General features: G+C 46.4%; 2 protein-coding genes and 1 long non-coding RNA gene across 3 annotated transcripts in view; 1 reads left to right on the top strand and 2 right to left on the bottom strand.

The window, feature by feature from the left end:
* Positions 1 to 16,467, top strand: part of LOC139057230 (uncharacterized) — a 348,067-nt gene extending 331,600 nt beyond the window's left edge. Inside the window, exon 3 of the long non-coding RNA XR_011512646.1 lies at positions 15,876 to 16,467. This is a non-coding gene — a long non-coding RNA (uncharacterized lncRNA). The remainder of the gene's footprint in view (positions 1 to 15,875) is intronic.
* The window catches only part of LOC139057228 (corticotropin-releasing factor receptor 2-like), a 290,004-nt gene extending 270,111 nt beyond the window's left edge, over positions 1 to 19,893 (bottom strand). The window contains exon 1 of the mRNA XM_070535083.1: positions 19,378 to 19,893. Coding sequence (XP_070391184.1) covers positions 19,378 to 19,600 — 223 coding nt within the window. The 5' untranslated portion in view covers positions 19,601 to 19,893. The remainder of the gene's footprint in view (positions 1 to 19,377) is intronic.
* Positions 19,894 to 20,952: 1,059 nt separating this feature from the next.
* LOC139057808 (uncharacterized) overlaps positions 20,953 to 23,069 on the bottom strand; it is a 30,118-nt gene continuing 28,001 nt past the window's right edge. The window contains exon 8 of the mRNA XM_070536558.1: positions 20,953 to 21,280. Within this exon, the coding sequence (XP_070392659.1) occupies positions 21,061 to 21,280 (220 nt within the window). The 3' untranslated portion in view covers positions 20,953 to 21,060. The remainder of the gene's footprint in view (positions 21,281 to 23,069) is intronic.

Raw genomic sequence — 23,069 nt, 5'->3', positions numbered from 1 at the left:
TCTTCCAAAGTCCGGCAAGTATTCGAAAGACATGTACGGCTACAATATAAATGCTTTTTTTTATGTAAAACAATACAATTTGAATAGCACTTTTTCAAGGAAGGTCTGCAATGCGCAGAAACAAAAAAAAAACAATCGATAACTTTCAAAATATGTTCTAAAATAATTGAAGAGAAACACGCGTGCACTATCCCAAACAAATTTTGGGGTGGGGATAATGGATGATGATGAGGGAAAATAACGTATTTCATCCCTTAGCATAAGTGTTTGTGAACACAATAACTGCAAAGACGTACATAAGAACTTCATGCAAAACTTACTTAGCCTGACTGCAATAGGTGCTCATAAGTTCTAACTATTCAAGAGGGCACAAGGAAATCATTAGAAAGTGATCGTTTATCAAATGTGCTCTGAGAACTGCTTGTACAATAAGGCATGCGGTGCTTCCACTAACAAGTTAATGAGGGCCATTGAAATCTTAAGCCCGGCGGAATAAACATTTTTCTCCAGTAGATCATTTCCAAAACTTACCTGGGCACTTTTGTGACTCGGTAAATTGCTAGTGTTTCTGAACATCAGGGGGGACAAAAGAAAGCAATATGGGGACATTCAATCGATCGTAGTTAACGCCGCTTCGTATCAATAGACTGATTTCTTAAGCTTCTAAATGCACTGACAAATATTTCAAACTCAGAAGAGAAATATGACTTCTCATAAACTATTTACATTTTTTAACGCTTCTTCTTGAAGATGAGATTTCAGGAAAGTTGAATTTTCATTTGACGCGCTATTACGTAAACTGAAGACAATATCACAGGCATAAGCAAGATTTAATTGCAGTTTTGTTCTTCCCAAACTTAATTTCTACGTTATGGAATATTGATGAAGGGCTCCTTATTACGGGGCTTTCGCAACAGCACTCGCCCATGCTGGTCTTCTTTCTGTGCTCCTATTAGTTCATTATGCTTCTCCTTGGAGTAATGAAATCGGTTCCATCAATCGAATCAAGGAATTCGCAACTGTTCCGCGTATTTCCATTCTGCTAAATTTAACCGTGAAGTATTCCTTGGCTTGCGCCAGGATTATTATGGTAGGTGAGCAGGTTCCTGTCTCACACTATTCTGGGCCTCGTCAATAAATATAGTTACCTGTTCGATGGCAAAATTGTACCTCGCCTCCCACTTACTTTGAACAGTGCTTGCGAGTCACTCATAACGTCCCCCTTATTATACTAAATATAAACACGCTGCCTCCTTTAGTTCTTCGGGTACGCTGGGGAAAGGTAGCGCCAAAACTTGTAAAACCCATGAAAAAAAAACGAGTGTTCAGTAATTGTTTGCAAAGCTTGGACACCCGAGACGTCAGGGGCATCCTAGCGCTGGATCTCCAAAAGTACTTCGATAACATTTCGCATAGGTACGTCCTCGATTCAGTTTCGGACATAGGCCTTGGGTTTAAGTTCCACAGGTTCATCAGGTCGTTCCTTCGGGGCAGGCGCACCATTCTCAAGGTGGGCGAGGTAAAGTCCGATCCCTTCGATCGAGCTATGGGCGAGGGGCACCCCTCAAGGGTCGATCATCTCGCCGCTGCTCTTCAACGTCGCCATGCGCGACCTCTACGCGCGTCTCTCCAAGGGGGACGGCGTTAATAACTCTTTACGCCGACGACATCACGGTGTGGACCGACGGCGGCAGTGAAGGCCGAGTCGAGGAATCACTACAGGCGGCCCTGAGCTGCAAGGAGGAATTCTTGGCGGGCACGGGGCTCCGGCAGTGCCCGTCCGAGTCCGAACTTCTTTTGTATCGACCGACAAGGAGGCACATTCCCACAGCGCAGGTCGAAAGTCGACATCTCGATTCGCTCTGCAGGTCATTCCCAGCGTAGAGGTCATCCGCATACTCGGTATGCTGATCCAGGCAAATGGCAGTAACAGACAAACGAGCGCTCGTATCGCCACCAAAACGGACAACATGGTCAGTCTTATCACTAGGGTCCCCAACAGTCGCAAAGACCTGGGGGACGACAACCTCCTTAGGTTGTACCACGCCTTCCTAATGAGTAACATCATGAACGTGGCCTCCGCACATCGCTGGCAGGTATACGAAAGGGCAAAGCCTGAAGCGCTGATGCGCAAGAGCACCAAAAAAGTGCTCGGCATCTCCATGGGCCCCAGCACGGGGAGGCACATGTAGCTGGGAGTCCACAAAACTCTCGTGGAGGTTGTCGAGGCACAGCAGACGGCCCAGGCTGTCAGGCTCTCTTCCTCGCCTGCGGGGAGGCGTGTCCTAGAGGTGCTGGATTGCAACCCCACTGCGTCAGGGAAAAGCGGCTCGCGCTCGACACGGGGACGCGGGAGGCTGTCATGGTCTCGCCGTTCTGGCACAACCTGCACCCAAAACACAATGTAGGCAGGCGCCGGGCCAGGGCAGCCGCACTTCTCGGATCCGTCACTGGGGATCCACGGTCGGTCGCGTTCGTCGACGCCGCCCAATACGGTTCCTCCGACCGGCTCGTGGTGGCCGTGGTAGATCACAGGGGCAACCTCCTTAACGCTGCCTTGGTGTGTGGCTCTTCCAGCGGCACTGGCGGAACAGGTCGCGGTTGCCCTCGTCCTCCGGAACGAGAGCAAAGCACAGGCCTACACGGATTCTCGGTTGCCGGTCAGGGCCTTCATCACGAGTTTGGTCTCGAGTGAGGCGGCCGCCCTGCTTCGCGGCAGGCGCTTCGCCCCCACATCATCACTTGGTTCCCAGCCCACATGGTGCCTCATGTCTCCCCCGTCGTTCCCAAAGCCGACGAGCTGGCCCATGCCCGTGCGTGCGAACTCACCCACCGCGCCGGGGAAACGCCGCTAGCGGGCGCGGACGCGGACGCAGGGTTCCACAAGGACTCTCTCCATACGTTCAACGAGATTACAAATCGCTATCAGCTCGGAAGGAGGGTCTATCCCCGCCCCACACCAAGCTCTCCCGGCCTCAGTCTTCCACACTTCGCATGCTTCAGACCGGGTCTTATCCCAGCTTAGCCAGAGTCGTCAGGTACGCGGACTCGTTCGGGCCCGATCGTCCGGATTGCGGAGATCCCTTCTGTACTTTAGAACACCTGCTATGGCGGTGTCCCTCGTTACGGGGCCACAATCATCTCACCACAGAAGAAGAGTGGGAGGAGGCGCTGCAGAGCCCCAACCTCGCCGCTCAGCTAGGGGCCGAACAGAGGGTCCGCGGCGCGGTGGTCAGGAACGGTCTGCCCGTTCCGACGTGGGAGCGGCCCGCTGTGGCTCCTCCCTCGTAAGGGGATTTCGGAGTCGCACCTCAGGACTTACGTGAAGTTCATTGCCTGCCTGCCTCTTTATGAAGTCAGAAATTCTATCTTCTGCCACTCATTGCTCTTTCCGTGCCGATGTTCGAGGCAGCATGACATTGGTGAGCCGTCAAAGCCACCCCATTCTTTTCAGACGAACCTGTGTTTCCACGAGAAGTGTGTGCGCGGGGTCATCGTGTTCGCGAACACATATGGTGGGTGCCATTTCATGAGCTGCCCGAACGCTGACAAACACTGACAGCGTCGTTTGCAGCGAGTTCATCAACCCCATCCTAGAGATGGTGCGTAATCTCTATGAGAAGTCATCGTCCGAGAACCCCGCGAGAAACTGGCTGTCACCGGGACAGAGGGACTGACGTCACATACAAAAAACCTTCTTCTCCTGCGGAGGGGAAAATGTGGTTGAAAGCAGCAGTGCGTGCGTGTGTTGGTTTCTCGAGATCAGCGGTCTACCTGCTGTCGTAGCTATCTCGAAAGCTTTCATTCTTCTTTCGATCATTTTTTCTACTTAGCCTAATGCCTACAAAAATGTAAAATAAAATCAGGTTAACCTTCTATCCTCAAGCGTAAGCATCCCTTCGGTAAGCTTCAACATCTCTGGACGAAGAGCGTTTGGGGACACAGACTTGTTACAGATGGAGGTACCGGGCGTCCAGAAGAAAACTATCCAACCCCTCTTCGGAAATCCATTGGTATATAGGCATAGCGTTTGTTGTTTCTTTACGTACTTCCGTGGTCAAAAGATCCGTTAAGCGGCACATCTGAAGCGGCTGTATAGTTGGGCATCAGGTGCCTGTCAAACAGCTATAAGCATTCGGCCACGAGCGTGCCCCACGTAACCCTTGTTAAGAACGGCCAGCTGCAGTGCAAGTTTTGCCAACCAGTTGCGACTGTGGAGGCAACATTCCGGGTGCGTCGCCACACACCTCTAGCCGTGCGTGAACAATACGTGCGTCCTCGACTCTCCGTCGCTGGAGCCAAGTTTGACGAAGTCACCATTGTAACTAAACGGGCTCGGCGGACCAACTGTTGTTACTGAGCCGCGGGAACGCCTACTGACACCCCTTCCCACGCACCGACCAAGACGCCAGACAATGGGCGGCCGGCGGGCGTGCTGCAGTTCGGGGAATAAATGCCCCTACGGTGCCTCGTTCTCCCCTACAGTGCATGGTCAACAGGCCTACGGTGCTTGGACGGCCGTTTCCGTCACCTGGGTATCGGGAGAGGACCGAGTGTTTAAACACCGTTGTTGTGCGGCTGCTCAGGACACTCTCTCTCAAGCAGTCATGTTAGACTGATATAAATACTGTAAATAAACCCATATTTCTCGTTCTCGATAAGAAGCAGTCCTTCCCTTCATCAACGTCCTCAGCGTGGGGACGACGGCATGAGCCAGCTACCTTCTAATTCATGCCCGACTCCAATCTTGACAACGGATCACGAGTGATGGGATTGAACCCCCAATCGTAACACCCTGCGCGAGAGCGTGCGCTCTTTGCAAGTCCCACTACCAACCTCCGGTAACCAAGTGCCGACTACGAAAACGGCCAAAAGAGCCTTCTCGTTCTTAAAGGTAATGAGGTTACTTGTAACAATAATACAGTGAAAGCTCGTTAATTCGAACTTCAATAATTCGAATTTATGGATAATTCGAACTGTACGATTTGGTCCGGCCAAGCTCCACAGAAGTGTATGTATAAAAAAGTCCGTTAATTCGAACGCGAGAAGGTTCCCTCACGGATAATTCGAACTACGCTCACCTGGCACACGGCCAGAGTAAAGCGCCTACTGCCTACACACAAGGCTGTATTGCCTCCGAAACGGAGAGAACGGCGAGAGAAGGCAAAATCGGAAAAAAATCTAACCGACGCGGGGTCAGCCAGAAGGCAGTGGCGGCTGCCGCCTCTCCGTTCTACGTAACCTCCAAGACTTCTTGCCGGTCGCGAATCTCGGAGGCTTTGCAAATCTTGTACAGCTGCTAATGTGCGGAGATGGCACGGCAAGCGCCAAAACACAGCGAATCAAGTACGTCGCAGCTGCGCTTGCAATCGCGAACCAACGAATCAGGGCCTTCGCCACCTTCACATGTTCAGCGTCTTTGTCTCGGCAGTCTTCATCGGTTGTGCACCTCTGTTTTTCAGCTTAGGAGGTATCGGCCGTCGCGAATCATTGTGATAGTGTTAAGCCTCGGCTAACGTGCGTTTCGGTGGACATCGGTGGTGTGGCACAGTCGGACCCAGAGCTTCGACTTGGAGATGGCGCGTGCCCGCGGCACACGCCATCACTTTCTGACACGCCAAATTTCTGACATGCCCTTCTGCGTCCAAATCGCAGTGTACTGTTGCTCTCCTTCACTTTCGTTAGTTCGAACTTTCGTTAATTCGAACTGAAGCGGCGTCCCCTTGCGGTTCGAATTAACGAGCTTTTACTGTACTTCTTAAATTACCAGTATTCGTATAGAGAACTGGGAAAGTTGATGGATGTTTACGAAGACTTCATTTCAGAGATATTTGCACCACCTATTTTTATGTTACAGTCGATGTGTGTGTGTTCTTTTTTTTGCATGTTTAGAAGGTGATGTGGAATGTTGCTTGAGCAAATACCTTACAGGAGATTTAGCAGCTAAAAAAATAATGGATCACTTTTCTTTTCTCAGAAAAAAAAATATGTTGAGCCGCGCTGTGAGAACTGCATTTAAGAAATAAGTGATAAAAATTGCTCGCTTTTCAGGCAGTTAGGCTTTGTCTCTTCCGGGAGCACAATTGGTAATTAATACTCAAAGATGCACAGGAGGAAATTGCGTGTATATTAAAGTAGGAGTTCTTCCTCCTAGAACGCCGACGCGCTAAACAGGTCCAATCGCAGCACTTGTATATTTTTTGCGGATGCAATGTGTCTGTAAAATGCTCAAATCGTTGAAAAAAATAAGAAAGATATTCGCATGTTTAATATCAAGTGCAATAGATCGTGACCTTTGGAGTGGCAGTTTTCGTGCCACTGCAACAATGCTGTCAGTTGGTGTGAAAGTAACCGTATCTGTTGTAAGCGTAGCAAATGTCACCCGTGTCAAATCATCTCATAACTGGTTCCCTGCGCGGGCAATTTACTGGGTGCCCCACTGACAACTTGCTTTAAATTTTTGCTACTGAGAGCTTAGCTACAGTGCACCGAGGATGGGGGATGCACAAACAGATAAAAAAGAACAAGCAAACAAATAATAAAGAACAGCGTGCTTCCAATGCAATCGTCCTACTTCGCTGCATAAGTTACAAATTCTCAGAGGCTCCCGTAAACGCAAGAAAGAAATATCTGCAGGTGCGGTGAGACACCTGTTCTATATGATAAGCAGGAACCCGGGGGGCGTTCTTTTTCCGGGCAGGGTTCTGTCTGAAATTTGCATATTGAAAGATTTCACTTTGATTCCTCAGGACAGTAGAGAGGGGGAGCATTGTTCGCTGTAAGAACTTTGGCAGGATGTTTTTCAAAGCGTCATTCCTTTCAAGCTCGCACTTTTGAGGCCGATGTATCTCGCATGGGAGGCCCTCTTGAATTTGGTGGAACGGGATAAAATCAGATCGTTCGAAGCTAGAAATAGAGCGATAAACAAGATGTACACAGAAAAGGGAAAGGCGAAGAAAAAAAAAACACGATGTAAGGACGAAGAAACAGTTCAGCTGGAGACCCCTGTGGTGGCCTATTTTCAGCGTGGCCGAACGAACGGTCGCTCGTAGAATGTGTGAGCAACATTCGGTATTTTGGCAGCGGCCAGTTTGAGGACTTTGGACGCATTGATTACAGCGTCTTCGCTGCTTTCCATACGGGTGGCAACGTTAGTGCGTTTCGAGGGTGAGGAAATGAATAAAAAACATGTCTGGCGCATATTTTTTCAAGCTGTTTATTTCTCTAAGCCTCGCACACGGGAGCAAGCCTGTACATAGTGTGCGTGCTAGCACGTCTAGCGTGTCAAACATTTGGCAGGAAAAACACTCACTACGTGCAACTGTAAGTGCAGGACTGGAATGCACGGATGAACGTAGAAACACATTTAGCAATATGCACACTAATCTTATTTCTATGAAATTATGCAAAGAAAAAAGGAACGAGCGATACACCTTTTAGTCATGTGCACACACTAGTGAATTTTTCTTGCCAGTTCTACTGAGTAGAGGCAAAAAACAAAGGAAAGAAAATGAATTCACCGACGATTACGATACTCCTTAATGCGACATTTGAGCGCAGCTCTATGCGGCTTTTCCTTTCGCGATATATTGCACAGTCGGTCTCGTGTGGCACGTTGCGAACGGAGCGAAGTGTGGCGCCACTGCCTCGCTAAACTGGCGATCGCGAGAGCCAGCGCGTGGGTGACTCGTGGGCGCGATTCACAGAGGCCGCCGCCGACGAGCCCCACGAGACGACGCGCCTTACTCTGGCGCCATCTTTCAGCTGCTGTCGCCACACTACGCTTTTCCTCTCGCGCTTTCACCATACCTTCCCCCACTTTCCGCCTCATAATTCCGCTGCACCCTCCTCTCCGGTTCAAACACTGCACCTTTTCTGCTCGCCGCTGTTTTCGTCACCCGCTGCACGCCGCGGTGGCTCTCATCTTTCGCTGTGCTCGTTCGCTCGGTTCGTGCGTGTGGCGGCTCGTTCATTGCTTGCCCCAACGGCCTCTGTTGGAGCCGTGTTTAACAATGGATGTGCATGACGCCCCGGTGCGGCTCATCAAATCTCCGTTTCGATGAATATCGTGGATGGTGACGGGGTGAACGACACAAAGCTTTGGCCACAGTTTCAGAGGACATGTACGCATTTATGAGCTGATCACACCTTGTGAAAATGGCGCGAGCAGCGCATACGGTGCTTTTACTAAAAGCCGCGCTAGAAATGTATTCTAAGCTGTCCAAACTTTCCGCTTACGAATTAAATCAGGATCAGTGTGCTTTGGTCATGGTTCCTTGTTTGGCAAACACTTTCAAACAGTGGCTTGTCATGTTTCCGACAGAGTAAATTTCCTTGGTATGGTCACTCTCTGATTGTATATTTTCTGCCTAATTTCCCGCTGGTGTGCTCAGTTGCGATAAATTTGTTCTTGCTGCTCGCAAGGCTTGGAACATAGATATAATGTACTTGGTAGTAGCTTGCAGCAAAGACGAATTTTCGCAAATCACTCGCTTACTCAGTGGACCTCACAAAACGTTCAGCTTCGAACATTCGAGTGCTGTCGGTGTAGTTGCCGTCAGCGATGCTTCGGCGCATTGATTCAAGTATGCGCTAACACTCTTATTAGTGCGTTGGTAATGGAGTGGGCGTAATTTTGCGCTTGAGTTGGAATGGATGTGTGTACATAACGTGCGAGAAATTTGCTATGCCAGGAAGCGGCACTACTCCCTTAGTCATCGTATGACGAGCGGCGCTCACACCTGCCAATGATCCTAAGTTGAAGTCCGTTCTTTGGAGCCTAGCAATACAACGCCGGTGGATGAGTGAATTTCTTTATCCTCCCGGAAAGCCGAGCATCACGAAGGGCCGGCAACACGGGCAGTCCTTGTGTACTAGCGGTCCGTGAACTTAGCCATACAGATTCATTCCATTTCTTAATACTCCATTCACTATTATTACGGCCAACTTCCCTTGGGCGCCTGTCTTCCCTTAACAGCTCCACAATTTGCAGCATAAATGGAGCAAAGTGCGTTAGCACACATCCACTTGCATTTCTGCATGCAGCTGAACGCACACAGGCAGTGCAGGAGTTGTAATGGTTTGCATTCGTGCGCTTTAACCGAGGCAATGTGCGGCGCCCCGCCGAAAGCACCGTCTTGTGCCCCCTGAGCAAAATGCTCCGTGAAAACGGTCTATAACGTGGTCTTTAGAAGTACAAAGCTCGGATGTAGCGAAGTGATTGAAAAGGCTCTGGCATAGCACCGGACATAACGAAGTATTCGAAAAATTCTTGGGTCGATTTGGGGAGTGACAAATGAGACCCCTAAAGTGCCCTGCGTTACCTATTCGTAGGTAAGGTTTCGGACTGTGCGAAGTCGCACATACATCTTCGCTGCATTTTCGTATTAGTTGCTCAGATTGGCATACATCTGCGGAGAATTGTCCTTTCTCCTAATGTCCTCGACAATTAATTACAGTGGCATGTGTATTGTGCCAGTCGATCGATTTTTATTTTATAGAGAAATGCAATGTAACTGACTGCGCTGAATGAAAACACTATTACTTAGCAATTACGAGGATTGACACACTAGAAAATGAATAAAAGATCGGGCTACCACCTCGCCTGTCTTTCTATGCAGTGAGTGGCACCAGGGGATACAATTATGTCACTTTTACAGATATATTTTGAGTCCGTTTCAATACGTGACCCAAGTGATTCTACACTTGGGCGGAAATTGCATGAAATGACCCCTAAATCGTTAAGTAAGTTCTCTTGAATGTCATCAGCCCATTGCACTGTAAAAATGATTGTTTTGTTTCATTGAATTCCTGGGTTTTACGTACCAAAACTACGATTCGATTATGAGGCGCGCTGTAGTGGGGACTCCGGATCAAATTTGACCACCAGGGAGTCTTTAACGTGCCCCTGCGCATGTGTTTTCTATGGGTAGAGATATGCTCGAAAATAAAAAGTTATATGTTTTATATTATAATAGGTTAATAAAAGCTGAGTGGCTCTGGTGGCAGGATCGCAAACATGCGACTCAAGTTTGCCGACTTTTTCTTTCATATTGCTACAAGTAGCTGTTTCTACTACCTACAACATTGTGCCCCTTCGGATCGCCAGCTGGTCGGTCTACCCCAACAGATGGTTGACGCTTATTCAGACAGCTTCACGTGTCCGTTGGAAATAAAAATAATAAACGCAAACGTGTCAGCCTGCGCGGGATACTTCTGTCCCTACTGGTCAGCGCTTACCTGGTGGTACTGGGCATGTTTCGGCACCTCAGCGGCATGCTTGCAACAGCATAAATGACGCACGCCTCTGGGGTTCCAATTTAGTGTGTTTGACGGCCGCATCGCAAACATGCGCCAAACATTTGTTTGCTTCTTCTTAGAAGTATGCAGTTGGTTTGTTTGTAAATGCTTCGCAAGTGACGATCGTTTCTTGTTGCTGCTGCCAGACCCTCCCTCATTTTTACGAAGAGAGCTGCCTCTCTTGCGCGCATGTTGCAAAGCTTGTTGATTCTTTCAGGTGACATAGAAACAAATCCGGGTCCCAGTATCGTGAAAATGTTGGCCGAACTGCTACTAGGAAAAGTTCGTATCAACAAGGAAATTTCAGCAGTAACCTCATAAGTTGCCTCTTTCGATGATCGGCTACCTAAGCTAGAGTCACTTGTCGCCAACGGACGTCGTTGAACGTGTGCAGGAACTAAAATATGCTGTTTCTGCTCTCGTGGATAGGATACAAAAGCTGAAGAGTAGGAACGACGACTTTGAAAGTCAGTCGTGACGGAATGACTTTGTTATAGACGGCTTATCTGAAATACCAGACGAGACACCTGAGGCACTTCTTACTTCGGCACTACGCATGCAAGCTTGACGACCAGTGCGTTAACGTGGAATGTTGGCACAGACTTGGGCTAAACAGGACCGGAAATATAGACTTGTCATTTGTCATTATGAAATGGTTGGATTTCTGAACTAAGTCACATATACTAAACACGCACGCAAACTGAAAGGTTAAGGAATTTATATCAGTGAAGGCATGTGATAATATCGCTCCTAGGAATTCCACACTTACTCCCACATAAAAGGAAATCGACACCTCTGAGGCTTAAAGCGCGCAGCCTGGTTAATAAATATATTTATTTCAACTAGCTTGGTAGAATGTCACAAACCATCAGTAATATGAGTTGCTGAAACCTCGTTAAATGCCTGCATTTCTGATAGTGAAATATTGCCCCCGGGTTATTTGGTATCGATAAGTGACAGGACAGTTCGTCGCGGTGGAGGTGTAGCACTTTTAACGTCTAAAGATATTAAATACGTTTTACTACAAGAGCTCCTTTTTAGCGAATCTGTTTGCTGTAAGATTTACTTTGGTGGCTTTACTATCGTGTTTGGCGCCGTATACCAACCACCAAATGATGTCCATTCAGTCCAGGCTGTTACAGATTATATCGCAGTTGAGGGTCTAAAGAATAGCCAATTAATTATGTGTGGCGATTTTAACGCCTCTTGCATAGGCTGGCGTTCTCTTTCTTCAAATGGACATGACCGAGCCATCTGCGATGCTCCAATCAATTTCGCTGTGCCATATGATCCAGCACGGTCGTTAGCTCGTACACCCTAGGATCTGCCATCTTGGATTTCGTCCTCCTGAGTGATGGGAATCTGTATAGTGAATTCGACGTTCTCGAAAGCATCTCTGATCACAAGGCGGCAATTGTCCGTCAAGATGTTGCTCTAAAGCCCAATAAGCCAACATGTAGTACTGTCCATGACTTTTCTCGAACTGATGACAATTCCATCGTCGCCTCGCCTGCATCGTATTTTGAAGAGTTTATGTTTTCGAGTGATTCCTTAAGTGTTGACTTATTAGTTGAAATGTTTCACAACATGGTCACAGCAAAGAGTGCATAGCTAAGTTCTTACCCAAGAAGTGTGTAAAGCGAAACCCGAAGCACCTAGCTATGGTACACTGGGGAGATCATACAGTTGATTCGCCGGATATAGCGCTTTTGGCGTAGCTCGACCACTCAGAAGGTTCAACAGAACTCAAAGCTGACATCACTTAGAAACATTAAGAATGAAATGAAGAATGCTAGAGACTAAAAGAAAACGCATCCGAATTCTGGAACACGGTTGTTCCTCTTGCGTTCAACTGAACTTCTGTTGTAATTATTGGACCGCTGCACTCTAATGCTCTCATGATCTCTGAAATGCTTAATACTTATTTTAGGTCTGTTTTTGTTGAAGGACATTGTCCCTGCTTTTCATTTTGATAGTCCTTCAGTATCTTTTCCAAAACTTCAGATAGCCTTCAGCGGAATTCACAGCTTCTTGTTAAACGTTGATACCAGAAAAAGTGCAGGTCCAGATAACATACCGAACAAAGTCCTAAAGAGACACACCCAATATTGTGTGCATATCTGACTATCATCTTTCAGAAATTTGTCGAGTTATGCTGTTCTTAGTGTCAGGAAGGTTGCTCAAGTTGTACTACTACACAAATCTGGCAATAGCCAAACAATTTCCAATCGAAGTCCAATTTCATTGTTACCTACCTGTTGTAAACTACTAGAACACATAATTCATAAGCATATTATACAGTACCCCATTGACAACAACTTCTTCTGGCATCATCAGAATGGTTTTAGATCAGGCTTCTCCAAGGTTACGCAACTAATTAAATTCGCTCACGACGATGCCACTGCACTTAATATTCGTAGGCAGATTGACGCCGTTTTTGTCCACTACTCCAATGTGTTCGACAACGTATGCATATTACTAAGCAACTTATGAAACTTGACACTTTTTTCGAAGTATGGACGGAAATCATTTGCTTGGCTGGATAAGAGACGACTTGCGCCTGCAGTCTCAGTTTGTTTAATTTAATCAAAAGCACTCACCTGGTGTCGATATTTTCTCCATCGTCCCACAGGGATCTGTATTAGGACCACTTTTATTCATTATTTAAATTAATGATGTCGTGAAAGTCGTTATTAACACTACCGTTAAGCTCCCTTTGTATGCAGGCGACTGTGTCTGTGCTCTAACATTACTAGTGTCAATAATATTAAAGTGCTCAATAACGCGTTCAATACCTTCTTCAGTACCTTCTCCAACTAGAGTAAGACCTTGCAAATGATAATTAGCCTAAATTAAAGGGTATCTATGAGCTTTTCTAACAAAAACAGGCCCTAAATTCGCCCACACTAATGATCAGAAGAGAGAATCTCCTAATGTCAGAACGGTGGAGAGGTCGGCCTGAGCGAAGTGCCTCTAGCCTGCTACTCCACGCTGGGGAAAGGCCTTGGAGGAATAAGAAAAAGGACGTGAAGAGGGGGGAGGTTGGTGGTATGGTGACTATGATGATGATGAGAGCTCCACAGCACACTGTTTCTGTGCAACGCGTAGCGCACTCTTCACAGAAGAGTGCAGCACAATCATCTTCGCGCGCAGAGGTAGAAGTTAGTGCAGTGTGGCTAGGAGACTGTCTATAGCTTTGACAATTTTTGCCGCTGTATGCGCCACTGGCGTATTTAAGCCAGACAGTAACAGCTGCAGGGCGTCGATTATTTGTCGAAGCATGGCTTTGATGACAGAGTCCGATGGTGATTTTTCAGTGCACTGACCTTGCTCGCACTCATACTCTAGAGCCCGTGTGCGCGGCAGAAAGCGTGGCCATACACTCGATTACGGGCTTGTGCTTGAAGCAAGAAATCTGAGAGATCTATCCATGCCGATTCAAGTACCTTCTGCTGGACTAGTGGAATTGGAGCCAGGGATCTCTCGTTTAGACCTACGGCTTGTCCACTTCGACGACAGGATCGTTTCCTCCGATGCTGCACTGACGCTGCGGCCTCTTTAAGGGACATCCCTGTCCTGCTCATTTGTTTGAGTATTTTTGTCTCGTTTTTCTGTTTAGGACAATCCTTGGAATTGGCCTCGTGAAGTCCATCGCAATTCGAGTATTCCATTTCGTTTACTGTACACGAAGATACGTCATTGCTGCCGGAACAGCGGAGGCATGCCATCTGGCGTACGCAGACAGCGCTGACAGGGCTTAGCTTTAGGCACTTGTGGCATTGCTGTGGTCGGCGCACATAAGGATGCACCGGGCGTCTGACGCACCCCACCTTGATCAGAATGATCAGAACATTTTGACTTATGTGAACGCGTTCAAGTATCTTGGAGTAACGTTTTCTTCCAACTAACAATCGCACAAACACTTCAAGTTAACTTGTTCCATGGCACTAAAGCAACTTGGCTAAATTTAAAAAGAGCACTAAAAACAGCAACCAAGGAATACAAACTAGCTTCTTATAAATCCCTCATGAGGCCCGCTCTAAAATATACATCTGTTGTCTGGTCACCTCATTGCGCTCCTGACGTATCAAAGGTTGAGGCTGGGCAGAACAAAAATGTTAGATTTATTTGTAATCGATATCATCGCACTTTCTGCCATTCTTTGCATGCTGGCCTACTATCGCTTGAGCCGTTGGCACATATACACAGCACAAAATTGTACATGCTTCTGTTTTCGTCGATGTGCCTGTAACATTTGTTAGCGCCTCATCGCGGGGAACATGAATAGCTGACGTTTTAATATTGTTCCCTTCAGATCTTCAAATTTTCTTTCTTACCATTTACTATAGAGTTATCATATGACCTACATACTCATCTCCGAGAATTGCCACGTGAGTGTTTTGTAGAGGAAATTCCTTGACATGGGACATGTTGATTGTATGTTGTATTATTGTACTTATCCATTTCTGCTATGTCTCAGATCTGAGGCAGCGCTATTTGTAAATAAATAAATAAATAAATAAATAAATCATACAGCTGAATTTATTTACCATCAACCCATATGACATACATTCTTGTCATAAGTACATAAAATTGCTCACCTCGCACTCGGAAGCTGAAATTTCGGGTTTCTCTGCTACGAGGACGCGTGCATTTATTGTACCCACGAGCTCAATAAATTTGGCTGCCACCTGCTTCTCCGCTCGCATTACGTGATGGCGTATACAAAAACATTATTTTTTTTACGCCAAATAACTGTCAATTGCCCAGTCATAGAGTCCTCACAACCGTAGTTTAATTATTCAGCTACGAGGAGCACTCGCGCTCAGTGGGGCTCATTTTTGTCCTAAACCTTGAACTAAAACAACTTTACTTGACGTATCTCATTTCAAGCGATACTGTTTTATCTCCACAACGCAGCAACTTACTGGAACGCAGAAAAACATATACTAATGAAATGAAATGTGAAAGGCATCAGAGCGTTCTACAAAGCTGGGAAGAAAGCAGGAGAGGAACAGAACCAAAAAAAAAATATTTGTTGCTGACCGTTGTTCGCAATAACTGCCAGGCGGCAGCAAAGGCCGACACAATGGTGTTAAATACAATGTATATGTGAAAACAGGCATCCACAAATTTTTAGCGGGCGTCTTAAATTACACATTCATCAAATCATCACAACCACATGCTAATGAGCGGAAAGAAATGTTCGCACTCTCATCACGATTTTGGGGTTTTGTTTTGGGAGCATTCATCCAAACGTTATCATAGCGCATTATTTTCTTATCCATTATATCATGCTTATTTTGTAAACGTGCAAATTATGCTAAACACATGCAAAACATCCGCTCTTACAATGTTTCCAAGGATTGGAGCTGATAATATAGCGTCCTTGCTTTCGAAATAATTTCCGACCGGCTTCCCAAACTCCTGCAATTAGGTCTCCTCACGCTCTGTTACTAGGCTATTTTCGGCGTTTTCTATATCATGTCTATGCCTTCAGTTTCTACTTTTTTTCTTGTTGCTGTCTTCCATTGGCGTCTGCCTAATCCATGGAATTGCAATTTCCATCTGCGCAGGGGTACCTGGAGAAGAAGGGCACCGTGTGTTAATCACTTTCGTGACAGTCCCTCGCCACTGAACACCGCTCCTTCGGCGAGGTCGCCTAATTCTCGTCAGCATTTCTTCAGATGGAGCAATAGCAACAGAAAAAGAAACACCACTGGCTTCCGCTCTTTGCCATCTGGGATTAACAAAAGCAGAACAGAGAAGATTAGATGGCCTCCAGTTAAAGCACGGACTCGGGATTGGATTATTCACATTACGTTATGTGCGGATTTTTTCCCCCTTCTTCCTCATTGTTGTCGTTCGCAGAGCAGTAGCACGTAGTAGGGCAAACTAAGTTTTTCTTTAAACGAAAAGTAAAGAAAAAAAATGAAAGTACCTTTTTTAAGCCAAGAATAAAAGTTAGTCTAGTTCTGCGCAAAGCGCTAAGTAGTGGCAGTTATTATCGTGGACAATTTTATGCACACAATGTGCCTTACATGATAGACATCGTAGCAACATGACGGATTTGCACGCATATGAAGGTCGAGTTCTCGCCAGTGGCCGAAGCAAGCATGCCTTATAATAGAGCCAACCTTTCGACCAATGTAGGTGTCTGTCATAAGTCATAAAGTTGGGATAGTTGGCATAGAAGTATTCTACAAATAAAGCAGGGGAAGGGATGCCAGCACGAAAAGAGGGCGCGGGACGAGCTCCATTTGCCGATTGAAGTTTATTAGGAGCAATACTCGCTCCAGTAGCGCAATGGCCATGGAACTTTGTTGTCGAGCTCGACGTCACGGGCTCGATTCCCCGCAGCGGCTGCTGTGTTTTGACGGGGGCGAAGTGGAAAACAAGAGAAAGGAAACACCGCTCGTGTAGTTAGATACACGTTAAAGAACCCGAGGTGGTCAGGAGTAATCCGGAGACCCTCCGCAATGGTGACTTTCATAGCCCGACTCAATCAAGATCAATCGATCAAGACGAACGCACCTGCCCTCCCACGTCTATTGCACACACAAAGAACGGCAACCTCCGTACTCACCCTATTTGGAGACACCGCGGAATAAATCGGCAAGCAGCTGCACTGTACAATTTAACAGAGAGACAGAGGGTCTTTGCCTTCACGAAGTCCCCGTTTCAAAACGTTACCCGCCGCGGTAGGTGAGCTAAAGTTTGCAGGTTCAGTGCCCGCAGAGGCGGCCGCATTTCGATAGAAACGAAATGCGCAAACGCTCGTGTACTTAGATTTAAGTGCCGGGGCGGTCAGCAGTAATCCGGTGTCTTATAGTATGGTGAGCCTTCTGATCAAAGCGTCTTTATTTTTTGCCACATATGCCCCAGAATATTATTTATAATTGTGATCATGGTGGCTGCAGCCTGAGGGTTCCTTTGTTTGACCACTGTTAACCACATCGGTCGCAGAAGGCATTCACAGCGGGTTCTATACTTTTCGCTTTACTTGGTGCTGTGTTATCTTGAACATGACACCTCCGTACGCACCATAATTGCTGCTCCATGAGCCAGCGCCGCTCTCAAAGCCAATGCCGCTCTCAATGATCTCAAAGGCGCTGTTCTAGAGTTTCACAATAATTTATAGTATGAAATTCTACATGCCGTGGTGCTCGCGCTGTTTACGTATACTACTACCTGCACCGAAGGTACTCGGGCCGGTATGATGTATGGTTTCCATTTATTGTATTCTATGCCTTTTTTTAATTTTTGACCTCTCTCAACTGGCCGAGCGGGGTGATACCGCAGACGGGCACAGTTAAACTACGGATGAAGTGGTGGAAAAAAAGTATTGGAAGAAAATTGTCACATTATGCCGTGGACTAGGCTCGGTACCGGTTGCAGCGCACCCTTTCTCTTCATTTTTGTTTTTGTAAGATGTTTTATTTTATCGCTGGCGTGACGACACGAACGCTATCATTATCGTGGAATGGCTACAACAACGGCCTGCGAAAACGCCGCCAATGTAGCTGCAATGTCCTTATGAAACATATCGATGTAAAACACCGTATCCGAGAACCAAACAAAATACACGCAACAAATCGCTAAAGTAGTATCGAAAAAAAAATTGCGAGCCCACTGGAAGAAAGAAGACCTTTCCTTCCCACACAAAAGCCATGAAGGCCTAACACAGATCCATCCTACTCTATAGATTATTTTCAAGCAGTTTTCTTGGTATGGTCTGCCTTTCAAGACTAAAGAAGAAGAAATAGGAACTGACACAACATTTCTTTATCTAGATTGGTCGTAGAATAGGATACAACGCTGAGGTCTGGCGTTTCGTAAAGCGAAACTAGAAAATAAACAGGGGGCTGCTGAACTCTTCATTATGTAATAATGAGGAATCGCGTATGCCTTTAGAGCCCAGCGTTCTTTTTTTTTCATGCTGTCTGCTGACTTTCAGAATATCATGGTATCTACGAAACGACATAATTGCTTGCAGCCGATAACCAGATATTTCGCGAACGACGCAAGTGCTCAACGATCTATGAGGTGGGCTAGTCCGTCTGATTTGAGTTGCCAATTATTCCGATATCTTCTCAAATGTTGTTTAATTTGCATGATATATATTGTATCTATGATAAAATTCTCGCGGTTAAAATGTTGTTCTCGCAACTTTATTATGAAGAAATATGAACACGCAAGTCCTCTCACCTCCGTTGTGCTCTTTGAACTTACAGACAAAAGTAGAAGTACTTTTTCGCCACGATCTTTTGATCGCATGACAAGGTCTAGCAACCCTTGGACTACAAAAGATACATATTGTCAGTGGTAAATATCTTGCACAGACTTTATGGATCTAGGAAAGAAGTTAGAAATAAACAAGAAACGTTGACACGGTATTAGGTGCAAAACATGCGATTCTGCAAATTAGAGTTATGAAGTAATTATGCAACTTGACAACACTTCTTAAATATACAGACAAATATCACCATTTATCTCGCGTGTGCAGTATTTATGAAACGATAATGCGTTTAACTAGAATACCGAGGAAATATATCAAATAATTACCCGCAATTAACTGCAATCAATAAGATTGCACATGGTAAAATAAACTTTTTCTCTGCATCCAGTGTTTCTTTTTTATTCATCGACATGACCGCAAAATATCTTCAATTTTATTTACTCTAGGACGAGAGAAATAGGAGCAAATCAAGCCAAATTTTTGATAATACAATGACACATAATGCAAGAAAATTGTGTAAATATATGTAAAGTCCTGAAAAAATATGCTATGTCATGCAATCTGCCGGCTACATTAATTAGTTATTTCTCTCTCTCTCTCGAAGAGCATCTAGTACTTCAAAATGAGAAACTTCATTGTTTGTGCTTTTCAAGTCTGAGGAATCAAAATCCCACATGACTGTCGTGGAAAGTATTACAGCAGCATCTTCCGACTTATGTATAGTTCTCGAACAAGCATCACATGGGCTATTAATGAAAGCAGTGGCATACAAGTCCCTTCGACTAAGTCGTAAACGAAAAACACAAAAAATCAACTCCCGCTTGACAAAAAATTCCTACCTTCAGCATTCTCATCCTTCTGTAGCTGGGCGCACTCGTCCTCGGTCAGTTGATAGTGGACTATCGTCGTAGCCACGTCCCACAAAAACTGTGTAGGCGGTGACGCAGCAGCAGCAGCAGCAGCAACAGTACTTGCAGTGGTCACGTCGGCACCAAGTCCCGCATCACTCACCCCAGAGGTGGAAAAGTCAAAGTCGTCAGACATCTTCATCAATCTCACCATGGCTCTAACCTCGTCGCTCGGCTTCAAGCCAATTTAAACCTGACAATAAGACGTAAATCTTGAGGAAACAAAAGTATTTCTCGCAATGGGCAACTGTTCTTCGGTTAACAGCAGATACGCAAACGTCACCAGGTGTCAATCAGCAGCGCGCGACGAGGTTCGAGCACTGAAGGCGACACCGGCGCGTCAGAGGCGCACGTCAGAGCCAGCTCTCTGCGCGGTTCCACGCCGGGCTATAACGGTGCGGGTTCTAACCCGCGCGCAAGAGTTAAACTCCTCGTCGGTGGCGCGCGCGGGCGCGCGCCGTGCGGCTTGCGTGGTCACGTGGACTACCACGTGACAGCGCTCAGCGTCCAATGAGCGCGTCGCATTCTTTTTTTCTCCGCTGCACTTTTTGCTGGCTTTTGCTTTTCGGCTGGTCGTTCTTGGACGGTGTTCGTTCTTTCGGCATTTCGCCCGCGCGATACCTGGAGGTGCGAAAAAAAAAGAAAAAAGGAGGGGGAGCGTGGAGTGGTGATGGGGGAAAGAAAATTCGCTACTGCCGCATCGCTGATGCTCGCGCGGTTGTGGTGTAGCGCTTGGAAGCTCGACAGGGAAAGCCACCGGCCGAACAAGTGCGAGAGAAAATTGCTGGGACGCGCCTACCTGGTGGTAATCCCTCAAACGATGTTTTGTAGTTTTTTCTCAACGTTCTCCGACGTACGTACAAGTAGTGCATCAAGGCCAGATGTCCTTTATCATTTTTTTCTTCGAGAGCGCCCGAGATTGAGATTGCGGAGTTAATCAGAGCAACACGGTGCTGTATGTTTTGTCAGCTCGCCATTGGACTGGTGTCATCAGTGTTTTTCGCTACCTGTTCACCGCAAGCAAAAACAGCAATGAAACATTTTTCCGGCTTTGTACAAACATCACCGTTCATTTCCTGTTTTGCGGGAAGAAGCACTGTTACGGCTTTTTGTTTAGAACAGCCACGCGCTAGCACCCACACGATGGCATTTATGTTTTACTGTTTCCCGCATCAAGCTGGAAGTTCACCACAAAAACCGTGGAAAACAGTCAACGCTGACAACCCTTCACCTTCATAGAGACCACCGTCGCACAAATGCAATCAGAAGCGTTCACGGGTGCAAACAGCAATACTGCAACTAAGGGAAATAAAATACGTTTCCTTAGAAAACATCAAATAACATCGGCGCTGTCCATTGTATCCATCACGTCCTCAAATGGCTCACAGTACAGCCAATCGATCGATCACGTTGCTTCAACACCTGTAAGGCGCGATGAGAGAAAGCCCTGCTGGCCTATTGAACTCGAGCCACGTGTAACGCAAGCAGTGCCCAAGAAATAACCTATAGCGCACCTGTGAATCTTTATTACTGCTTCGTTAATATAAACTTAGCAGCTACCGCACACCGCCATACTAGGACACCACTTAAAAGTGGACAAGGCGTATTCGCATGCTAGTTCATCATTTCGAATCTCTTGCGCACGCGCTGTTTAGTGGGGCGTCTTCGAAGCGAGCGACGAGTGGCCTCATCCCGCGCCACGGCAGTGCGACGTATGGGTGCGACGCGCTTGTGGGCGTGGTCTTCGTATTCTGAAGTGGCGATGACGAAAGTAAACTCTTCCTTGGTCGACGTCGTCTGCCGGTGAACTATTTCCTTGTTCAACGAGTGTCGCCTGCATCGAAGCCAAAAGTACGCAAGCGGCATTTCTGTTACGAGCAACTTCAAAATTATGCCTTTGAAATCTTGGAATAAGCGTGCGCCCTCACAGCTCTTGCAAGAAATGTCTGACTGGCACATTATTGGGTCTCAAATGTACTGTACCAAGTCAACAAATAGTCCCCTCAGCCTATAATTTAAATGACAACAAACTGATAATTATGCCACAGCTTTTAAGTGTATCAGTAGTAGCATGCATTGCGAAAATGAAATTTAAGTAAAATGTTAGCTTATTACATGACGTTCTTCTCTTTCCCCATATACATGTGTGCATGCGGTGTGTTTGTGTGCACACACTCGTATGCGCTTGCGCGTGTGCGTATGTGCGTGCGTGCGCACATATGTGTGCTTGTGTTCAGTTATTGGATGCGCTAGTGATATACTTAAGAGCCGCTGAGGAACTTCACTTGCATACTTTCTCAAAGGCACGTAAATAGATAACATCCCTTTAAGTAGTAACTTTCATGCTTTACGCTTTTCTAGCACGCATATATGGAACATGTTTAGCGATCCCTACGCGAAAAAGAAAGCGAGAGTGAAAGCTGTTTGCCGTTTGCGGGACAGAAAACGAACGACCCTCATCTTGGTGCACATTGAGGATGCTGTAAGGCTTACATTAAAGGAAAGGTGCATTCGCGCTTCGTTACAGTTCATAATTTTCTTAATGGTCGTAAGCATATGTTACCCAAACTTGCTCGTAACCGAGTTTTGAAAATGAAGCTCGAATGAACGCATGCAGCCCTTTGAATGAACGTGTGGTGTTTAGTGGTGCAAGGGCCAGGTATGCAAAGGGCATGCAGCCCTTTGTTACGCCTCTTTTGCTCATTATTTATTGCATGTGATTTGCAGTAAATTTCCGATGAAGAAAGAAAAGAGCTGACAGTCACTTTAGCATATAGGCTAAACGCGATGAAGGCGAAGACCTGCACGCTGACGATACATTAATTAAATTACGTGACATTCTCATTCGAATGCGTCGCTATTTCCGATTGCTTGTTTTTTCTTTACTTTTTTTAATGCGAAAGCATTACATGGCTCATGAGTGGGGACACCCGGCAAAATTTAAAGGTCGAGCGTTCGACTCCCACCAAAAGTTGTGCGTTCAAAGGCCTTCATTAACTATTCCTTAATTAACTGGGCCTTAATTAACACCAAAGGGTGCGGATACGATTCATACCAATGGTCGTGGGCTCCAGTCATACCAAAGGCCGTGGGTTCGAGTGCCTCAATTAACTATGTGTTAATTAACAGTAGCTTAATTAAATTCGCCTTAGTTAACACTAAAGATCGTGGGTTCGACTACTACCACTGGCTGTGGGTTCAACGATCCATGGTGGCGCCATCAATTTTGCCGCCATTGAATTTTAGTCCCAGCAAAGGTCAAGCGTTCGACTCGCACCAATTTCCGTCGGGTCGAGTCCCACCAAGGGCCGTATTAAGGCGCCCCTTTATTAAAGGAGTACTGACACAAAATATCGAAGTCGAGTTAACGTGTGAGATCGATTTATGTGGGCACAAACACATCGTCTGCAGCGTATGAACGCAAATACAGCTCGGAACATATTTAAAATCAATTTTAAAGTACGTGCGCGCAGAGAACCGCAATACGCAGCCCCTCGCGACATCGACATCTAGAAAGGAATGTGAGAAAACGCTACGTCACGAGTTTGCGCTGCCGTCGGGGCGGGCCCTGTGAGCAAGTTTCTCGCCGCTCCGATCGTCCCGGTGTCGTGCTTTTATTCTCC

This window comes from Dermacentor albipictus, chromosome 3 (assembly GCF_038994185.2).
Source record: "Dermacentor albipictus isolate Rhodes 1998 colony chromosome 3, USDA_Dalb.pri_finalv2, whole genome shotgun sequence".
In the NCBI taxonomy this organism is placed as follows: Eukaryota; Metazoa; Arthropoda; class Arachnida; order Ixodida; family Ixodidae; genus Dermacentor; species Dermacentor albipictus.
This window is presented reverse-complemented; position numbering and strand designations above follow the sequence as displayed.